This window comes from Hypanus sabinus, chromosome 1 (assembly GCF_030144855.1).
Source record: "Hypanus sabinus isolate sHypSab1 chromosome 1, sHypSab1.hap1, whole genome shotgun sequence".
NCBI lineage: Eukaryota > Metazoa > Chordata > Chondrichthyes > Myliobatiformes > Dasyatidae > Hypanus > Hypanus sabinus.
Window position 1 is genome coordinate 161,686,839 of NC_082706.1, and position 21,314 is coordinate 161,708,152.

A 21,314-nucleotide genomic window follows, 5' to 3' on the forward strand; every position below is an offset into this window, starting at 1 on the left:
AGCTCGCTGTCCTATTGATGAGACCATGGTGGTGACAGGGTATTCATTAGTCTCACAGCCTGAGGGAAGAAGCTGTTAACCCAGTCTGGCAATTCTAGTCCTGATGCTTCTGCACCTCCTATCTGTCGGTAGTGGATCAAAGAGACTGTGGGATGGATGGTAGGCAGAAACAATTGCCCTTTAAAAAGAAAGTGGTGGAATGGAAGTATACATACCAAGAGGTAAATGAATATAAACATTGTTTGGAAAGCTGTTCTTTGAACAATATGGCTTCTAAGCAGATTTTTTTTAACATTTGTGAATGTGTTACAGATCAAGGAGTATAATACCACCTAATGGTCAAAATTGTAAAGACGGCTAGAATACATAGAGAGCAAAAATACTGTTGCCTATACCATGAATATAAATCTATAGATGGGGCTTTATTCTTAAATATTATGTTATGCATGCCTTTTATATTTGAGATTCAAGGAAATAAGATTAATGAATAGATTAAACCATGCCACTGAGTGAATCATTGCAAATTTTGAGTACAAAGATGTCTTTGCTTTTTCCCCAGAGGAAAAGCATTTGTTTTTTGAATTTTAAAACTGAATTCTTGCTTTTATCAAATAAAAAAGCCTAGTGGTGCCAGGTATTTTGTCTTTCTGTTTTTGTAACAAAGATTTTTTAATGCAGAGCATGAATTGTATATGAGTTCATGAATTTGTAATATACAACATTTGATGCTTGAAAATTTGGTTGAAGTATGTTGTTGATTAAAAAGAGTACAATTTATGGCAGGGAAGGCAGGCTGGGAGCACCAATGCTATATGATTATTATCCTGACAAGTACATTATTTGGTTTCAGTAATAACATATGGGGAGGGGAAATTCAATGTATAATGGCATTGAAAGGGAAAAAAATGCTTCTTAACTTACTCAGTACTTTCTAACTAGGATGGTCTTGTGAAGGCTGACATGGAGAAGTTGACGTTTTATGCAGTTTCAGCACCAGACAAATTGGATCGAATAGGAAAGTATCTTGCAGAAAGGCTCAGTCGGGATGTTATCAGGCATAGATACGGGTAAGTAGCTATTAATTTTTTTAAAACTACATTGTCACATTTCAATGTGTTACTTACTTAAAAAGTGATTTGAGTGACATTAGGTCTTCAATAAATTACCTTGACAATTTCAAAGCCAAATGGATCGTGAGTTTTTTGATTTTGGTCACATCACACCTTGTATATGTAGATAAAGATGACATGGGTGTTGACCTGTTAGGAACAACAGGCAGATAATCCCGGAGTACCCCACAATCCATCTTGCCCATTAAGAGATTTTGCCTTTTCCAGTTGGAATTAGAGTGTGGCACCATGATTGGCTCAACTCCACAAAAGGAACGGAAAAAGTCTGAGGACAATAGTGAGGGGTATAGATTGGCATTCCTCTGGCTGTGGAAATGATTCCTATGTGGTATGTTGTCTTGCTGCCAGAGTTTATGCAAAGCAGCCTGAAGGGGGAGGGTGAAGATGCAGAAGTAATGGTACTGATGTAGGAATGATGAGGTCCTGTGAGTGATTTTGGGAGATAAGAAGTTTAAAGAGAACACTGGCAAGTTTGTAGAGGTCTTGAGAGTGTAGTTAAGATCGGAAATTACAAATTAAATTGTGGTTGGAGAGATGAAGCAGAAGAGGACTTATAGACACTCTGGAATCTCTACTGGGGCAGGTAGTTCAGAGTAAATTTATTATCAAACTACATGTAAATCACCATATACTACCCTGAGGCATTTGTAGTTTGCCCATCATGCTGTGATTGAAAACTACTCCAGTCATCCATGATTTGTAGAGGCTGGACTGGTCTGTGGGTATGCACCTGGCAAATCCACGCTTAGTTCTTTGACAGTGGGGACAAAAGATGGTGGCCATGCTGGGTTAGGGTACACTGGCATGGGCTTTCTTAGCCAGTCTACGCCTCTCTGCGGAAATTGTTCTTTCTGCCTTGTGTCTCTGCACCCTTATGGAGGGAGGGGTGCCACTCGGCCTGATCCTTAGCAATATGTTCCCATGTGTCTGGGCTGATGCCAAAGGCTTTTTGTGAAGTTTTTAGGATATCTTTATAGCCTTTCCTTCGGCCTTTACAAGAATGCTTTCATTTATGTAGTTCACTGTAAGGCAATTTCTTAAGCAGCTGACTGTCTGGCATGTGCCCTCTTCACACTGTTACCATCGGGAAGGAGGTACAGAAACCTGAAGGCACACACTTGGCGACTCAGGAACAGCTTCCCCTCTGCCATCCGATTCCTAAATGGACATTGAACCCATGAACACTACCTCAATACTTTTTTTCCTGTTATTTTTGCACTAATTATTTTAACTTAAGCAGGCACACACACTTTAATTCAGCTTTTTCTCCATATTCAATGTAACTGGGACTGCATGAGGATGGTATAGTTGCTGGACAGACCCACATTATAAGTTTCTCAGTGTCAAGGGTTCTATCTTGTCACTTAATTTCTATACTATCTTGAAATGGTTCAGTTTCTTGGCATCTTGTTGGTACACTGTCCATGATTCTCAGGCGTGAAGCAGAATGGGAAGTGCCATGGTCCTATGCATGAGTCAGCTTACAGGGAGGAGGTGCAGCGGCTAACGGACTGGTGCAGAGGCAACAACCTATCTCTGAATGTGAACAAAACAAAAGAGATAGTTGTTGACTTAAGGAGGGCACAGAGTGACCACTCCCCGCTGAACATCGATGGCTCCTCGGTAGAGATCGTAAACAGCACCAGATTTCTTGGTGTTCACCTGACGGAGAATCTCACCTGGTCCCTCAACACCAGCTCCATAGCAAAGAAAGCCCAGCAGCATCTCTACTTTTTGTGAAGGCTGAGGAAAGTCCATCTCCCACCCCCATCCTCATCACATTCTACAGGGGTTGTATTGAGAGCGTCCTGAGCAGCTGCATCACTGCCTGGTTCGGAAATTGCACCATCTCGGATTGCAAGACCCTGCAGCGGATAGTGAGGTCAGCTGAGAAGATCATTGGGGTCTCTCTTCCCGCCATCACGGACATTTACACTACACGCTGCATCCGCAAAGGAAACAACATTATGAAGGACCCCATGTACCCCTCATACAATCTCTTCTCCCTCTTGCCGTCTGGGAAAAGGCACCGAAGCATTTGGGCTCTCACAACCAGACGATGTAACAGTTTCTACCCCCAAGCTATCAGACTCCTCAATATCCGAAGCCTGGACAGACACCTTACTGCCCTATTGTCCTGTTTATTATTTATTGTAATGCCTGCACTGTTTTTGTGCACTTTATGCGGTCCTGTGTAGGTGTGTAGTCTTGTGTATCTTTCTGTTTTTTACGTAGTTCAGTCTAGATTCCATACTGTGTCATGTAACACCATGGTGCTGAAAAACGTTGTCTCATTTTTACTATGTACTGTACCAGCAGTTATGGTCGAAATGACAATAAAAGTGACGTGACTTGACTTGACCTTCAGCTTCATCTGTAGATTTGTGCCACTTCTGTTTGAGACATCGATACTATTGTTTTTTACTATACCGATGATAAACCACATACAACAGAAATGGACAAACAACCAAAGTACAAAAGACAACAAACTAGAAATAAAAATGGAAAGAAAAAATAAATAAGCAATTAATATCAACCATATGAGTTACCGAGTCTTTAAAAGTGAGTCTTGTAGGTTGTGGAATCAGTTCAATGTTGAGGTGAGTGAGGTTGAATTAAGTTATCTCCTCTGGTTCAAAAGTTCAATGGTTGAGGGGTAATAACTGTTCCTGAACCTGGTGGTGTGGGATGTGAGGGTCCTGTACCATTCCCCTGATGGCAGAAGCGAGAAGAAGTTATGAACTGTGTGGTTAGGGTCCTTGATGATGGATGCTGCTTTCCTGTGACAGTGCTCTATGTAGATGTGCTCAATGGTGGGACAAAGCCACTTGGAAAATTGGAAACATCACTCCACTCTGTAAGAAGAGAAAAAGGCAGAAGAAAGGAAACTATAGGCCAGTTAGTCTGAACTCTGGTTGGGAAGATGCTGGAATCAATTGTTAAGGATGTGGTCATGGGGTACTTGGAGGCACATGATAAAATAGGCTTAGGGTGGTTTCCTCAAGGGAGAAGCTTGCTTGACAAACCTGTTGAAATTCTTTAAAGAAATAACAAGCAGGGTGGACAAAGGAGAATCCCTTGATGTGTATTTGGTTTTTCAGAAGGCCCTTGATAAGGTGCCACACATGAGGCTGCTTAGTGAGCTACGAGCCCATGGTATTTCAGGAAAAATTCTAGCCTAGATAGAGCGGTGGCTGATCGGCAGGGGGCAAGGAGTGGGAATAAAGAGATTCAACCACAAACGAGAAAATCTGCAAATGCTGGAAATCCAAGTAAGACACAAATTTTTGTGGAATGTAGCATCTAGGAAAAGAGTACAGTCACCATTTCAGGTCCAAACCTGTCTTTTTACCTTGTATGTCAATTGGCTTGTCATATGAAGAACTTGTGATGGCTCTGGGCCTGTGTTCACTGGAACTCAGTAAACTGAAGGCTGACCTCATTGAGACCTACTGAGTTGTGAAAGGCCTTGATAGTGGATGTAGAGAAGATGTTTCCTATGGTGGGAAGATCTAAGACCAGAGGACACAGGCTCCGAATAGAGGGCCTTCTTTTTAGAATGAAGAAGAGGGGGAGTTTCTTTGGCCAGAATGGTGAATCTGTGGATTTCTTTGCCATAGGCAACTGTGAAGGATAAGTCTATCTAAGGCAAAGTTAATGAGCTAAATGGCCTAATTCTGCTTTATCTTATGTTCTTCTGATCTTGTATCCACTACCTTTTGTAGTCTTTTTCATTCAAGGGCATTGGTGTTTCCATACCAGGCTTCGAGGCAACCATTTGGTGGACTCTCCATCAAGTTTGTCAAAGTTTTACATGCCACGTAAATCTGTGTGAACTTCTAAGAAGGTAGAGACACTGCTGTGCCTTCTTTGTCATGGCAGTACAAAGTACATTGTAGTGCACTAAAAGGAATTAGTATTCTCAGAGCAATGTTTGGGGAATGTTTAAACTAGCTTGGTAGTAATGCAAAACCTTAGAGTGTCAAGATTAGACAGAAGAACAGCTGGAACTGCAACTTGGGTTGGTCATGACTAGACTGAGCTCCTGCCTCAACAAGGACCTGGATCCGTTGCAATTTGCCTATCGTCACAATAGGTCAACAGCAGATGCGATCTTAATGGCTTTTCACATGGCTTTAGACCACCTGAACAACACAAACACCTACATCAGGATGCTGTTCATTGATTTATAGCTCAGCACTTAATACCATCATTCCCATAATCCTGATATAGAAGTTACAGAATTTGGGCCTCAGTACCTCCCTCTGCAATTGAATCCTCGACTTCCTAACCAGAAGACCACAATCTATGCAGATTGGTGAGAGCATATCCTCCTCGCTGATGATCAAAACTGGTGCACCTCGGGGTGTGTGCTTAGCCCGTTGCTCTACTCTCTATATACCCATGACTGTGTGGCTAGGCATAGCTCAAATACCGTCTATAAACTTGCTAATGATACAACCAATGTTGGTAGAATCTCAGGTGGTGACGAGAGGACATACAGGAGTGAGATATGCCAACTAGTGGAGTGGTGTCACAGCAACAACCTGGCACTCAACGTCAGTAAGACGAAAGAGCTGGTTGTGGACTTCAGGAAGGGTAAGACAAAGGAACACGTACCAATCCTCATAGAGGGATCAGAAGTGGAGAGAGTGAGTGGCTTCAAGTTCCTGGATATTAAGATCTCTGAGGATCTAACCTGGTCCCAACATATTGATGCAGTTATATAAAAGGCAAGGCAGTGGCCAAAAGTATTAGGAATTTGAAGAGATTTGGTATGTCAACAAATACACTCAAAAACTTCTATAGATGTATCATGGAGAGCATTCTGACAGGCTGCATCACTGTCTGGTATGGAGGGGCTACTGTACAGGAAAGAAAGGAGCTGCAAAAGGTTGTAAGTTTAGTCGGCTCCATCTTGGACACTAGCCTACAAAGTACCCAGGACATCTTCAAGGAGTGGTGTCTCAGAAAGACAACATCCATTATTAAGGACCTCCAGTGCCCAGGGCATGCCCTTTTCTCACTGTTACCATTAGGTAGGAGATACAGAAGCCTGAAGGCACACACTCAGTGATTCAGGAACAGCTTCTTCTCCTCTGCCATCCGATTCCTAAATGGACATTGAACACTTGGACACTACCTGATTTCTTTTTTAATGTATAGTATTTCTGCTTTTTGCACTATTTTAAATCTATTCAATATACATATACTGTATAAAATATACTGAATAAGATTTACTTTATTATTTTCTTCAATATTATGTATTGCATGAACTGCTGCTAAGTTAACAAATTTCATGTCACATTCTGGTGATAATAAACCTGATTCTGATTCCGAATGTAATAAGCCAAATAGAGAAATGGTGAAAACAAAGGTAATGGCAAATATTGAACAGTAAGACTATATTCAAAGGTACTTTATCTAAATGCAATCTGCACCTGCAACAATTAATGGTGGGAATAGTGTTAAATGGATGGGAGCTAATTACCTGCAAAATGAAAGGATCTTGGGCTTTATTGTAGAATATCAAAAAGGAACTTGGTTTGGCATGTCAAAATATAGAATTAATTTGCAAAAGGCATAAAATACTGCTGGGAGATGACTAAATACGTCCAATTTAGTAGGTGTTAAATGGGAAAATGAAGGTGCATGTAACAGGAATGATTCTGCTTTAATCCATGAATGGACAGACTAATTCCAATTTGCATTAACAATGTCAAGGATAAATACCTGGATTGTGTATGAGATGGATTTCCAGATGTTATGTTGAGAAGTTGACAAGGGACCACGTTAGCTGAGATTTCTGCAGATCAGAAATAACACCTCCTGACGATCAACATTTGCGCACCTCAAAGATGTGCTTAGCCCACTACAATACTCTCTCCATACCATCGATTGTATGGCTAGACATACCCCAAATGCCACCTAGAAATTTGCCGACTATTGTTGTCAGAATTCCAGATGGTGACAAGGCGGCGTGCAGGGGTGAGATAGGTTAGCTGGTTGAGTGGTGTTACAGTTACAATCTTGCACGTAACTTCAGTAAGACCAAAGAATTGATTGTGGATTTCTGGAAAGGAGAGTTGAGGAAACACATATCAGTCCTCATTGAGGCATCAGAAGTGGAAAGGTTGAGCAGTTTCAAGTTCCTGGGTGTCAACATCTGAGGATCTATCCTAGGTCCAACAAGTTGATGCAATTACAAAGAAGGCAATGACTATATTTCACTAGGAGTTTAAGTGGAATTGGTACGTCACCTTAGACTGACTCGCAAATTTCTACAGATGTACCATGGAGAATATTCTAAATGTTTGCATCGCTGCCTGGTATGAAGGGGTTACTGCAAAGAATCGGAAAAAGCTGGAGGAAATTGTAAACTCAGCCAGCCAGCTTCACCACGGGCACTAGCCTCTCCAGCATCTAGGACACTTTCATAAGGCAGCATCCATCATTAAGGACCTCTATCACCCAGAACGTGCTGCCTTCTCATTACTACCATCCAGGACGAGGTACAGGAGCCTCAAGCCACACACTCAATGTTTCAAGAACAGCTTCTTCCCCTCTGCCATCAGGTTTCTGAGTGGATAATCAACCCATGTACACTACCTCAGTATTTTTCCCCTCTTTTTGGATTACTTAATTTTCTTTTTTATATATACTTACTGTAATTTATAGTTTTTATTGCTATGTATTACAATGTACTACTGCAAAGCAACAAATTTCATGACATATATCAGTGATTCTATTACAAGAGTAAGTTGATGAGTAATCTTGTTGCAGAGCATTCCATAGGAATGAGTAACAATAATATGTAGAATTTTGTATTAAGTTTGAAAGTGATTTAATTTACTTAGATTGAATTACACTGTGAAGGTGGGAGAGGTTATCTGTGGTATATTGGAAATTGGCTTTGAAGGGTATATATCGATGGCTCACATTTAAAGAAGAAAAACATGGTTTGCAACAAATATACATTGATTAGGAATAGTCAGTACGGCTTTGTCAAAGGCATGTTGTGTCTTACAAGCCTGCTTGAATTTTTTGAGGATGTGATAAACACGTTGATGAAGGTAGAGCAGTAGTTACAGTGTATATGGTTTTCAGCAAGGCATTTGATAATGTACTTCATGCAAGGCTTATTGAGAAAGTAAGGAGGCTTGGGATCCAAGGGGACTTTGCTTTGTAGATCTAGAACTGGCTTGCCCACAGAAAGCAAAGTGTGGTTGTAGATGGGTCATATTATGCTTGGAGGTCGGTGACCAGTGGTGTGCCTCAAGGATCTGTTCTGGGACCCCTTTATCATTGTGATTTTTATAAATGACCAGGATGAGGAAGTGGAGGGAATGGTTAGTAAATATGCTGATGACACAAGGGTTGGGGTGTTGTAGATAGTATGGAGGGCTGTCAGAGGTTACAGCAGGACATTGATAGGATGCAAAACTGGGCTGAGAAGTGGCAGATGGAGTTCAGCCCAGATAAGTGTGAGGTTGAGTGAACTTGGCCTTTTCTCATTGGAGTGGCGGAAGATGAGAGGTGACCTGATAGAGGTGCATAAGATGAGAGGCATTGATCGTGTGGATAGTCAGAGGCTTTTTCCCAGGGCTGAAGTGGCTAACACGAGAGGAAGCAGTTTTAAGTTGCTTGGAATTAGGTACAGAGGAGATGTCAGGGGTAAGTATTTTATGCAGAGAGTGCGTGGAATAGGCTGCCAGCAATGGTGGTGGAGTTGGAAACAAGAGGGTTTTTTAAGAGACTCCTGGATAGGTACATGAAGCTTAGAAAAATAGAGGGCTATGGGTAACCCTAGGTAATTTCAAAAGTAAGTACATGTTTGGCACAGCATTGTGGGCCGAAGGCCTGTTTTGTGCTGTAGGTTTTTCTGTGTTTCTATGTTTTATGTTTTATAACACAAGTGACCTTTTTATTAGGAAAAAAAAATTACGAGTAAAATTGCATGCAGCATTAAAAAATGAAGGTATATAAAAAGAAAACGTAGCATGAGCAAATTTTGGTCTTTTACAGAGACTAGGGCATTTATAGTTGGGTATAAGAAAACAGCAGAGGAATTATGCAAATATGTGTGCCTCCTGTCATGAAGACAGCCAAAACAACCAGTCAAAATGACTCAGAACCAAGGTTCCTATATAAATAAGGAAATAAAGGACTCTTACTAGAAAGAAGAATGAGCCTGCAAACTGAATTTGTCAATATCCCAGAGTTTTGAAAGATGAGGTTGTGGAATTGGTGGAAGTTCTAAATATTGTATTTTAAAATTGTGCTTCTAGGATAGTTTCAGTAAATCGGAGGCTAAGTGACCCCACTATTTAGGAAAAAGAGAAGAACTAGGGAACTAGTTACTTGCTTGCCTGATATCAATGGCAGCACAAATACTGCAATTTATCATGAGGAAGATCATGTCAAGGTGTTTGGGAAATAATAGCATAGATTTGTGAAAGTGAAATCATATTTGCGTGACCTTTTGGCATTATTTTGGATGTTCCTAAAGAGTGGATGAGGGGGCACAAGTTGATGTGATACATTTTGATCTTCAAAAGCCCAAAGAGGTAGTGATGACAATGTAATAGAATTCCAGATGCAGCTTGCAGTGAAAACCATTTCACCCATATGGACCTTCTTCAACTTAAGGGAAGTTGTTGTAACAGAGTGAAGGAATTGTCCAAGGTGGACCGGGACAAATGGTGGCAGATATTCCACAACACTCAGCAGGAATTCTGAATGAAAACATGAGAAAACAGCACAATCTGTGATTAACAAAAGGTCAAGGATAATACAAAATGAAAAAATAAGGAATTCAAAGTGGCAAATGCTGGTAGTCCAGAGGGCAGGGAATTCTAGGATCCAGCAGTGAAAGACTAAAGAGATCAAGATGGGAGAAAATTGATCTTGCACGTAATTATCAAAACATACAGTCAGAGTAGATATATAAATATATAAATTAGAAGAGGGTGGCTAAGTTTGCTGTGTTCTTTAATCATTTATAACATTGAAATGTAATCATACTTGGTCAATATGATGAATCCTCTGAATTTTTGACCCTGAAGGAGCTTAGAGATTTGGTTATTACATTCAAAACTAATCAGTAAGTTTTTGAATATGAGGGTTAAGGGGCTAGGGCTAGATACTGATATAGAAAAACAAAAATGATCTTGAATGATAAGCAAAAAAAGGGACTTAATGGCTGATCAATTTTTGATATATATTTTAAACTATTAACAGACTTGGGTGATGAGAGGCATTGATCATGTGGATAGTCAGAGGCTTTTTCCCAGGGCTGAAATGGTTGCCACAAGAGGACACAGGTTTAAGGTGCTGGGGAGTAGGTACAGAGGAGATGTCAGGGGTAAGTTGTTTTTTTTTCACAGAGTGCTGAGTGCGTGGAATGGGCTGCCAGCAACGGCGGTAGAGGTGGATACGATAGGGTCTTTTTAAGAGACTCCTGGATAGGTACATGGAGCTTAGAAAAATAGAGGGCTATGGGTAAGCCTAGTAATTTCTAAGGTAGGGACATGTTCAGCACACCTTTGTGGGCCGAAGGGCTTGTATCGTGCTGTAGGTTTTCTATGTTTCTAAAGCATTATTTGCTGAGTTGTGACTGGAGAGTGTATGGTGGGAGAAATGGTGGAAGGGTGCTTAAATTTAAGAGATAACTGAAAATGCTCAGTTGGTTATAGACCATAGACAGTAGGTGCAGGGGTAGGCCATTTAGCCCTTCTAGTCCGCACCGCCATTCACTGTGATCATGGCTGATCATACACAATCAGTACCCCGTTCCTGCCCTCTCCCCATATCCCTTGATCCCGCTATCTATAAGAGCTCTTTCTAACCCTCTCTTGAATGCATCCAGAGACTTGGCCTCTACTGCCTTCTGGGGCAGAGCATTCCACATATCCACCACTCTCTGGGTGAAAAAGTTTTTCCGCATCTCTGTTCTAAATGGCCTACCCCTTATTCTTAAACTGTGGCCTCTAGTTCTGGTTAGGTAGCATCTGTGGAAAGAAAAACATTTAACATTAATGTTTTACGCTTAGAATCCTTCATCAGAGTACTTCCATTTCAGAGCATGACTTAAGAACAAATACCATTGAAAACATCCCACTTCTTGTTTGCAACATCATTTTGCTCTTTCTCCCCCTTCTCTTACACTTTAAAAATTCTGACTTAAATAAATTGTTGCTAATGCTAAGACCACAGCTTGTCTTTGTGTAAATTCTCTTCAGCTATTTATTAAAAACCTAGTTAAATTATTAATATTAAAATGCCACAGTCATAAAATCTTAAACACAGCAACAGGAATCTATACCATTCTCTACAAAGACATAAACTAATCACTCTTTCGTCAATAACTGTATTGCTTGAAATTGCATCTTTTTCCCTGAAAAGTTAATTCTGTATTTCATTAAACATATTATTTGATCTACTTAATTTCTTGTCATTGTTAGAATTTTTGTGTATTGTTTCCTTAACATAGAATTTAAATCTACATGGATACTTAAGTGGGATCATTTTGTAGCAGTGTTCTTTAAAATATGATTAAGATTTTTATGTTCCTTGGTTTATCTCCTCTTCCTTTCTTGCCCAATCCCAATATATACCTTGGACCACATACTTTAAGAATATTGTGCTATAATTTTGTATCTACTTATTATGAAAATGTTACTGTGTAATAACGTCCATGCATTCATTGTTCTCTATTTCTGGAATTTGGATCCATTGAAGCTAAATACTTTTTCCTTTTTATGTTCACCCCTTTTTCCTTGTCCCTTCATCATTTTTATCATTTAATTTCCCCTTTTTTGTATCTAAATCTTTCCACATTTTCTTCTGCTTCTGTGCTTATAAAACTTGTAAGTAAAATAACACTGTCTTCATCAACGGATGCTGCCTGAACTGAATATTTCTATTATATTTTCTTTTCATTATATGCAGTATATTTCCCTTGTGCTTACTTGAAAAATAAACCATCACTAAAATGTTGAATAAATAAATATGAATTTAATGTTTATTTTGTGCATTGTCTGATTAAGCAGTCCTTTTTTTATTGGTTTATTTGTATGCTTTCAAATTCTGAAGTTGGATGTTAAGAAGTAAAGCATATTTGGAAAGGATGAGGAGGAAAAAGGGTGGAGAAGTGGTTGTTGCTTTAGTTGATAATTCTTTTTTTGTGCCAGGTATGTTTTCATTGCAATGGAGGCATTGGACCAGTTGTTGATGGCTTGTCATTCCCAAAGCATTAATCTGTTTGTTGAAAGCTTTCTTCAAATGGTAGCCAAGCTACTGGAGTCGGGAGAGCCTGAACTACAAATTCTTGGCTCCAATTCGGTAAGTGAGATGGCCAAGCTTCCTATTTTAAATGGGGTAGTTCCTGTGCATTTTAGCTTAAATCTTTCTTGGTTTGATATACCTACTGCAATGCTATTCAGGGTGAAGCAGAAGTCACAATTTTAAAATGTGTGCAGATTTCTTAGTGTTTGTGTAATATGTATTTGTGGAGCATATGCAATATAAAAACCAGGAAAATAGAGCAGAAGTAAGCCTGTCAACCATTCAAAATGATCACAGCTAATCATCTAATATTCAGTCCCTGGTATATATTTAATTACAGGTCATCACAATATCAGAAATGCATTAGAATGGATCGAAAACGGTCTCAGAATTGGAATAAATATGTTCTTTTCAGACTGGAAGGTGGTAACTAGCAGAGTACCACAGGGATCAGTTTTTATCCCACAATTGTTCATTATTTGTATCAATACTCTGGAGGGAAATATAAATAATTTTGCCTATGATACTAAAATGAGTGGAAGGGCACGTTGTGAGAAAGGGCAATGCATTTCTGTGACAGGTTACAGATATCTATGTCAGTGAGCAGGAGACTGGCAAATGGAATTTAATGTGGGGAAATGTGAGGTTGTGTACTTTGGAAAGAGTTCAAAAAGCAAATTATATAAGTGAAGAGACTGAGTAAAGTATAGAAGCATCAAGGTGTTACAGTGCATGAATTGCGAAAAGCTAGCAGGCATGTCAATGTAGTTAAGGCAAATTACATTTTGGTTTTCATTGGGAGCTTAAAAATAGGGAGGTTTTGTAGTTTCTAAATTCCCTTTGTGAATGTAAGTTAACTTTTACAAATCATATTGACCGTAGTTCCTAACTTCTGACCATTTAGAAAATACTCTGATCTATCCACCTTAGAGTAGATCATCTTTCATTTATTCCCATACAAGTTCATCAGCAAGTGTTGTACCTAGTCATTTAATCCAGTATCCCATTGCAACTTAATTTTCATCTGCATTACTTGCTGTGCATCTAACATAACATTATCAGCAGATTTAATTATAAGGTTCCCTATATTTTGATCAAAGGCGGTTATAAATATAGCGAAAACCCAATGCTCCAGGGTAGTTTCCTAGGAGATATCATTCTACTCTTTGGAGCACACACCTCTTATTCTTTCCTTCCTCTATACCAAAGCTCATCTTTTCTCTTTTGCTTGCATTTCTTTTAATTTTTGACTCTTTGTTCTTATGAAAGTTTACTTTTTTAATCTTTTGAACATTTGAACATTTTTTGAGCCTTTCTAAAGTGATAAGTATTGGGGTTTTTTTTGGCACAGATTTTTTGGGGAGGTTAGTAACTTCTGATATCTTACAGTGATAAGAACCAATTTTTAAATGATCTCGCTAAAACATATGGTTAGGAGAAAAGTAAATTGAGTATTCACTTACTAAATAGATCTTCTGGTCACAGTAATATGGAAGTGCTGTGATTATATCATAGAAATGGATTTCATATATATTCCCACACTCTAGGGCATTCATTTAACTATTTTTAGCAAATATTATTATAGTTAGACAGCATAGGGACTTGGTCCCAACACTTGAATACAAAAACATCTCTTTCTAACCCTTTCCTGTGCATGTAGCTGTCTCAATATCTTTTAAAATATGGTAATGATCTTACTTTTCCCACCGGCAATTCTTTCCATATACCCTTCACTCTGTGAAAACCTTTCCCCTCTGTGCCCTATGGCTTTATACTTCTGTGCTCTGGGGAATAAAATGGTGATGACCCACCTTTTCTAGGCACATCATGCTTCCTTAAAGCCACCTCTCAGCCTCCTATATTCTGGTGGAATATCCACAAACTTTTAACTCAAGCCATCTTATCCGGAAAAATCCTTCGGAATCTTTTCTGCAGCTTTTTGTGATTTAATGTCCTTCCTTCTATAGCTGGGCAACCAGAATTATACAAAATATTCAAGTATAGTCTCATCAACTTCTTGTACAGCTCTTGTATTTAGTGCCCTCACCCATGAAGGCATGGATGCCAAACAATTTCACCACCTTGTGTCATAACTTTCAAGGGACAATTAACTTGTGTCCTTAAGGATCTGTAGTCTACAACACTCTCCAGGCCCCTGTCATTTACTGCGCAAGCCCTTCCTTCAATTAACTTCCCAAAATACAACACTGCACTTGTCCAAAATTGCGACTGTCATTCCTTGTCTCACTTTCCCAGTTGATTTACGTTGTGTTGTAATTTTTGATAACCATCTTGACTCTCCACAATGCAACTGAGTGTGGTGACATTTGCAAACTTACTAACCATGCTCCTTCCAACATTATTTAGATTTGTTAATGGAGATGGTTGACAATAGGGCATCCAGCATTGATTACTGTCGCACACCACTGGCATAGACCTCAAATCTAGGAGGTTAAAAAAAAAACAATCCTCTCATTTTTACGCAAAGCCAATTTTGCGTACAGCTGACTTGCTCACCTTGGATTCCATGTGTTTTAATCTTTAAGATGGCCTACTGTGCAGAAGCTTGCCAAAGCCCTGCTGAAGTGAACATGTCAACTGCCCTGTCCTTATCAATTACTTTGGTCACCTCTTTTTAGAAAAAAAACTTAAATTCATGAGACTATTTCCCATGCTGACTATTCCTGATCGGTCTTTACTTTTCCAAATGTATGTACATCCTGTCCCTTCCAGTATATTAGCCATGGCTGAAGTAAGGCTCATAAGTATACAACATCAACCCATTGTCAGAGCAACTGGCCTGTAGTTTCCTTTCTTCTCCCTCTCTCCCTTCTGATGTAAATACCTCAGCTAGAGCTCTTGCAATTTTTTTCCCTGGCTTCCCACAATTTCCTTGGGTACATTTGGGCTGGTCTTGGGTAATTATTCACCTTAATATACTTTTAGGACTGTCTTTATCTCCTCTTTAATGAAGACTCAAGACTACAAGATGCTTGAACCTACAGCAATGAATAATCTGCTGGAAGAACTCAGTAAAACAAGCATCATCTGTAGGAGGAAAATAATTGTTGATGTTTCAGGTCGAAATTCTGCATCAGGAGTGAAAATGGAGAGGTGAGATGGCCAGTGTGAGGATAAAGGGAGTAGTGAGAATGGAGTCCAAAGAGATTAGTGGACTGAAGATGACAGGCAGGTTGTGACAAGTAATGGAGGTGAGCAGGGTGGAATTGGAAGGGAAGCAGGCAGAGAATGAACAAATACAGATGAAGAGAGGTGCAAGGAGATAGCTGCTGGAAGGAGACTACCAGCGTAACAATGGGAGCAATTGGGGTGAGGCAAATGGGAGGTGGAACCAGAACTAGATGGGGTTGGGTAGGGGAATTTGTGGGTGAGTGGATGACAGGGGTGTATTGGAAGATGGGGGGTGGGATGTAGGGGATTGAAATGGCATGCAGCTAGGAGTTTTGGGTGGCCATTACAGGTTGAGCCTAGTCTGTACGTGGTCTCACTGATGCAGATGAGAGTTCCTCTAGTCTTTCCCACCCTTCTGGTTCCAACTGCCATTTCACCATGTATCCACATCCCCCCACCCAATTCTCTCCTCCTTTATGTATCAGAATCCAGCACTGATAGTCCATTGTGTTCCTGCTTATCCCTGTGCTGCAGCTACCTATGGTCTTCACATTCCTTTCTCTCAGTGTTTTTTATTCTTCCTTCGTCTGCCTCCATCTATCATTCCCTGGCTGCTATCTCCCAGCTTCACTGTGCTCACCTCCCTTCCTTGTATGGCCTGCCTGTCATCCTGCAGCCGTCCTCAGTCCACCAATTGCCTTGAACTCCTTTCTCACTTTCCTTTTCTCGCCTCTCCACTCTCAATCCTTTTGCAGATGTTTGACCTGAGTGGACAACTCCTTTCCTCCCACAGGTGGATTCCCCCAGCAGACTGTTCCCCTAGCAATGTAGGTCAAGTTTCTTTAGTTTTGTTAAAATGAAAGTCATTCTTTAGGTTGGGGTGCTTTGGAGCTTCTTCATTGTTATAGTATGGAATATTTACACTGTTACCTCAGCAGCTTGGAATTAAATTTGGAGTACTGGTATATCTCATTATGTCATAGAAATTTTGTGGCACATTGTGACTATGCACTGTGGTGGTTTTTCAGCAGCCAAATCACCTTTAAACCATAACAACTAGAATGCAGTGCAAAATCAGAGTATGGGGTGGGAGGAGGAGGGAAGCCCATGCAGTTTCAAGCAGGATGCAGCAGAGCTACCAGAACAGCCCCCGGGACCTATTTTCAATCCAAAACTTCGTGCAACCTCTGTAGAGTTTGTGCACTTTGCTGTGACTGTATGGGTTTCCTCCTGTACTTCAAAAGTATGTGTGTTAGCCACTAGGTTGCTGTAAATGGGTTCTTTATATGTAGTTTGACTGGGCTGAATTGCCTGTTTTCATGCTGAGCAAATGAATATGCAGACTACGTACAAATAGCATTAAGGTCAGGACTCTGCTTCCTCCACCACACTGTGAGACACCGGGAATTCCTGTCTGTCCCAGCAAAGTGAATGTATAATACCTTGATTTCCTTTGCCCAGGAGAGCAATGTTGACTTTGCACTAACACTCCATTATTCTAAGTTAGTGATTTTCATGTTACTTATGTATGGAGCATGCTTTAGAAATGTTCTAAAATTGCCAGGAATATTGACTGTCCAAATGGCGAAAACACACTTTCTATAATTTTTAAAGCTTTTTCTGCCAAATTAGTGTTTGGTAGCAATGGTAGAAGATTTGGAAATAGGATGGTATCTTGAATTTCTTGAAATATTTTTGAGCTCTGCCATTATGTCTATCATCATGGAGTTTCAACTAAAAGTCTGAACCTCTCAACTCGGTTGATAATTGATGTAAATATATAGAAAGCCTTGTACACTTTTCAGAACAATCTTGTATGTTAGCTATATGTATTTGTCACTGATTCATTGGTTAAATCTCTCTCAAAATCTTAGTATTTGAGAAAAAAAATCTAATCTGTTCTAGTTCATTAATAAAAAAAATTCAATATGAAATATTTAATATACTTGAAAGGTATTGTGGGGTTTATAAAATAAATTGGCTTACATGATGATTTATGTAGCTGGTGTACTATTTAAGCGGCTCTTGGTTTGCAATACTCCTACTAATTGTTTGAATCATTTTATTGAATTGTGTCACTGACTCTCTGTTCAAAATATAACTTTGTTTTATTGGCCCATCTTTTTTTCAAGTCAGTGCTCTGTTTTGGCATAATTGAGCAGGAATTTTATGGAGTAAATGAACATAGTGAGCAAACTTAATCCTCATAGTTCTGTATGTACAGGAATCCTATCTTGATTTTTTTCCCCTCTATTAAATGAGCTTCAAGTCTGTCAGTGAAGTTGCAAGGATCTAACCCAATTATTTCTACCTACATATCAATAACGAGCCTGCTCCAAGTCTCAGGCTCTGGTAGCAGTCATTTAATTGCAGACATATCAACAAAAAAGAGATATAAAATATTCAGTAAATGTTGATTATTAGCTCTCCACTGCTGTGGCCCAGCTTTTGTGCAGACTGAGGTGTCATTCTAAAGTTGATCGCAACAACCAGTGAAAATTTCAGAACAAATTATATCCCTTCAAATAAAATGTTAATAGAGTCATACAACACTACAGCACAGAAACAAGTCCTTTGGTCCATCTAGTCACTGCCAAGTCATTAATCTGCCTAGTCCCTTTGACCTGCACATAGACTGTAGCCCTATATACTCCTCCCATCCACGTACCTATCCATATTTCTTCAATGTTGAAATTGAACTCACATCCACTGCTTGGACTGGCAGTTCATTCCATCCTCTCACCATACCCTCTGAGTTGAGAAGTTCCCCTTCATGTTCCCCTTAAACACTTCACCTTTCACCTGTAACCAATGACCTTTAGTTGCAGTCTCACCTAATCTCGGTGGAAAAAGCCCGTCTGCATTTACCCTATCTATACCCCTCATAATTTTGTATACATGTATCAAATCTCCCCTCAATCTTCTACATTCTAGGGAACAAAGTGCTAAGCTATTCAATCGTTCTTTATCTCTCAGGTCCTCAAATCCAAGCAACATTCTTAGAAATTTTCTCTGCACATTTTCAGTTTTGTTTATATCTTTCGTGTAGGTAGGTGACAGAAACTATGCATAATACTGCAAATTAGGCCTATTTAATGTCTTATACAATTTCAATGCAACATTCCACCTCCCCTACTCAGTACAGTCAGCCCTCCTTATCCGCAAATTTTGCATGTGCGAATTCAACCAACCGCGAATCGCGAAAACCCTGAAGTGCTCTTCCAGCACTTGTTGTTCGAGCATGTACAGACTTTTTTTCTTGTCATTATTCCCTGAACAATGCAGTATAATAACTATTTTACATAGCATTTACATTGTATTAGGTATTATAAGTAATCCAAAGATGATTTAAAGTATGCGGGAGGATGGGCATGGGTTATCATGGATCAGGATCGAAAAAAATTGGAAGTTCTCTTACTAAGTAAGTCGGAACAAGTACATCCGGTATTATTTAGTGTAAGTTAGTCAAACGTTTGTCTTGGTATATAGTATATATTTTTCCTTTCTATGCATATAAAACACTTAAGAACGTATGTTTCAGTGCGGGGCTCGGGAACGGAAATTCCTGAGTTTGATTGAGTGACAGACCACTTCCAAGCTCACTCTCCACAGTGCCGAGTTGATGTGGAGGATCAAAACCCCAAAACTCAATAATTAAACCACTGCGTTACTTAGTAATAATTGTAGCTTTCATCAGGGCAGAGCCTTTCTCACTTTATCCTTTAAAATAGTTCCGATTGTTGACCGATTGTAGCCTAATGCTTTTCCAATGACTGATGGCATTTCACATCTTTACGATAGCTTTATTACTTCCGCTTTATTTTCAATCGTGATTATTTGCATGAACAGAAACACTGCGAATTCAGATCTCTGCCACTGGGTCCTAATGTCCACCGTACTGAGACAGGTTAAATAAAGTCTGGGGTTCTGCTGGGTCCTAAGGTCCACCGCATTAAGACAGGTTGAATAAGGGACTTGAGCATCCGCGAACTTTGGTATCCGCGAGGGTCCTGGAACCAATCCCTCGCAGATAAGGAGGGCTGACTGTACATTGATTTATGACGGCCAATGTGCCAAAAGCTTTCTTTATCCTTCTTTGTATCTATAATCCCAGATCCCTCTGTTCTACAGCTCACCATGTAGGTCCCAGCTGATCCTTCCAAAGTGCAACACCTCACACTTATCTGCATTAAATTCCATTCTTCCAACTGGTTGAGATCCTGCTACAAATTTTGATAGTCTTCCTCGCTGTCTACTACACGCCCACTATCACTGTCCCCCAAAGCCAATGTCTAATTCAATTTACTACCTCATCTTGAATGCCAATGACTGAACCTTCTTGACCAAACATCTACTTGCCTTGCCTTCATCAGTTTTTCTGGTAATCATATAACATATAACAATCACAGCACGGAAACAGGCCATCTTGGCCCTCCTAGTCCGTGCTGAACCCTTAATCTCACCTAGTCCCACCTACCCACACTCAGCCCATAACCCTCCACTCCTTTCCTGTCCATATACCTATCCAATTTTACCTTAAATGACACAACTGAACTGGCCTCTACTACTTCTACAGGAAGCTCATTCCACACAGCTAACACTCTTTGAGTAAAGAAATACCCCCTCGTGTTTCCCTTAAACTTCTGCCCCCTAACTCTCAAATCATGTCCTCTAGTTTGAATCTCCCCTACTCTCAATGGAAACAGCCTGTTCACGTCAACTCTATCTATCCCTCTCAATATTTTAAATACCTCAATCAAATCCTCCCTCAACCTTCTACGCTCCAATGAATAGAGACCTAACTTGTTCAACCTTTCTCTGTAACTTAATTGCTGAAACCCAGGTAACATCCTAGTAAATCGTCTCTGCACTCTCTCTAATTTATTGATATCTTTCCTATAATTCGGTGACCAGAACTGCACACAGTATTCCAAATTTGGCCTTACCAATGCCTTGTACAACTTTAGCATTACATCCCAACTTCTGTACTCAATGCTTTGATTTATAAAGGCCAGCGTTCCAAAAGCCCTCTTCACCACCCTATCTACATGAGACTCCACTTTCAGGGAACTATGCACAGTTATTCCTAGATCTCTCTGTTCCTCTGCATTCCTCAATGCCCTACCATTTACTCTGTATGTTCTATTTGGATTATTCCTGCCAAAATGTAGAACCTCACACTTCTCAGCATTAAACTCCATCTGCCAACGTTCAGCCCATTCTTCTAACCGGCATAAATCTCCCTGCAAGCTTTGAAAATCCACCTCATTATCCACAACACCTCCTACCTTAGTATCATTGGCATACTTACTAATCCAATTTACCACCCCATCATCCAGATCATTTATGTATATTACAATCAACATTGGGCCCAAAACAGATCCCTGAGGCACCCCGCTAGTCACCGGCCTCCATCCCGATAAACAATTATCCACCACTACTCTCTGGCATCTCCCATCTAGCCACTGTTGAATCCATTTTATTATTCCAGCATTAATACCTAACGACTGAACCTTCTTAACTAACCTTCCATGTGGAACTTTGTCAAAGGCTTTGCTGAAGTCCATATAGACTACATCCACTGCCTTACCCTCGTCAACATTCCTCGTAACTTCTTCAAAAAATTCAATAAGGTTTGTCAAACATGACCTTCCACGCACAAATCCATGCTGGCTACTTCTAATCAGATCCCGTCTATCCAGATAATTATAAATACTATCTCTAAGAATACTTTCCATTAATTTACCCACCACTGATGTCAAACTG

The 21,314-nt window shown here is 39.9% G+C and overlaps 1 protein-coding gene across 7 annotated transcripts in view; it reads left to right on the top strand.

The window, feature by feature from the left end:
- The window catches only part of LOC132399553 (protein EFR3 homolog A-like), a 154,625-nt gene that overhangs the window by 39,570 nt on the left and 93,741 nt on the right, over window positions 1-21,314 (top strand). For all 7 annotated transcript variants that reach the window (XM_059980036.1, XM_059980081.1, XM_059980072.1 and 4 more), the window contains 2 exons: window positions 940-1,067; window positions 12,323-12,473. In XM_059980036.1, the coding sequence (XP_059836019.1) occupies window positions 940-1,067; window positions 12,323-12,473 (279 nt within the window). The remainder of the gene's footprint in view (window positions 1-939; window positions 1,068-12,322; window positions 12,474-21,314) is intronic.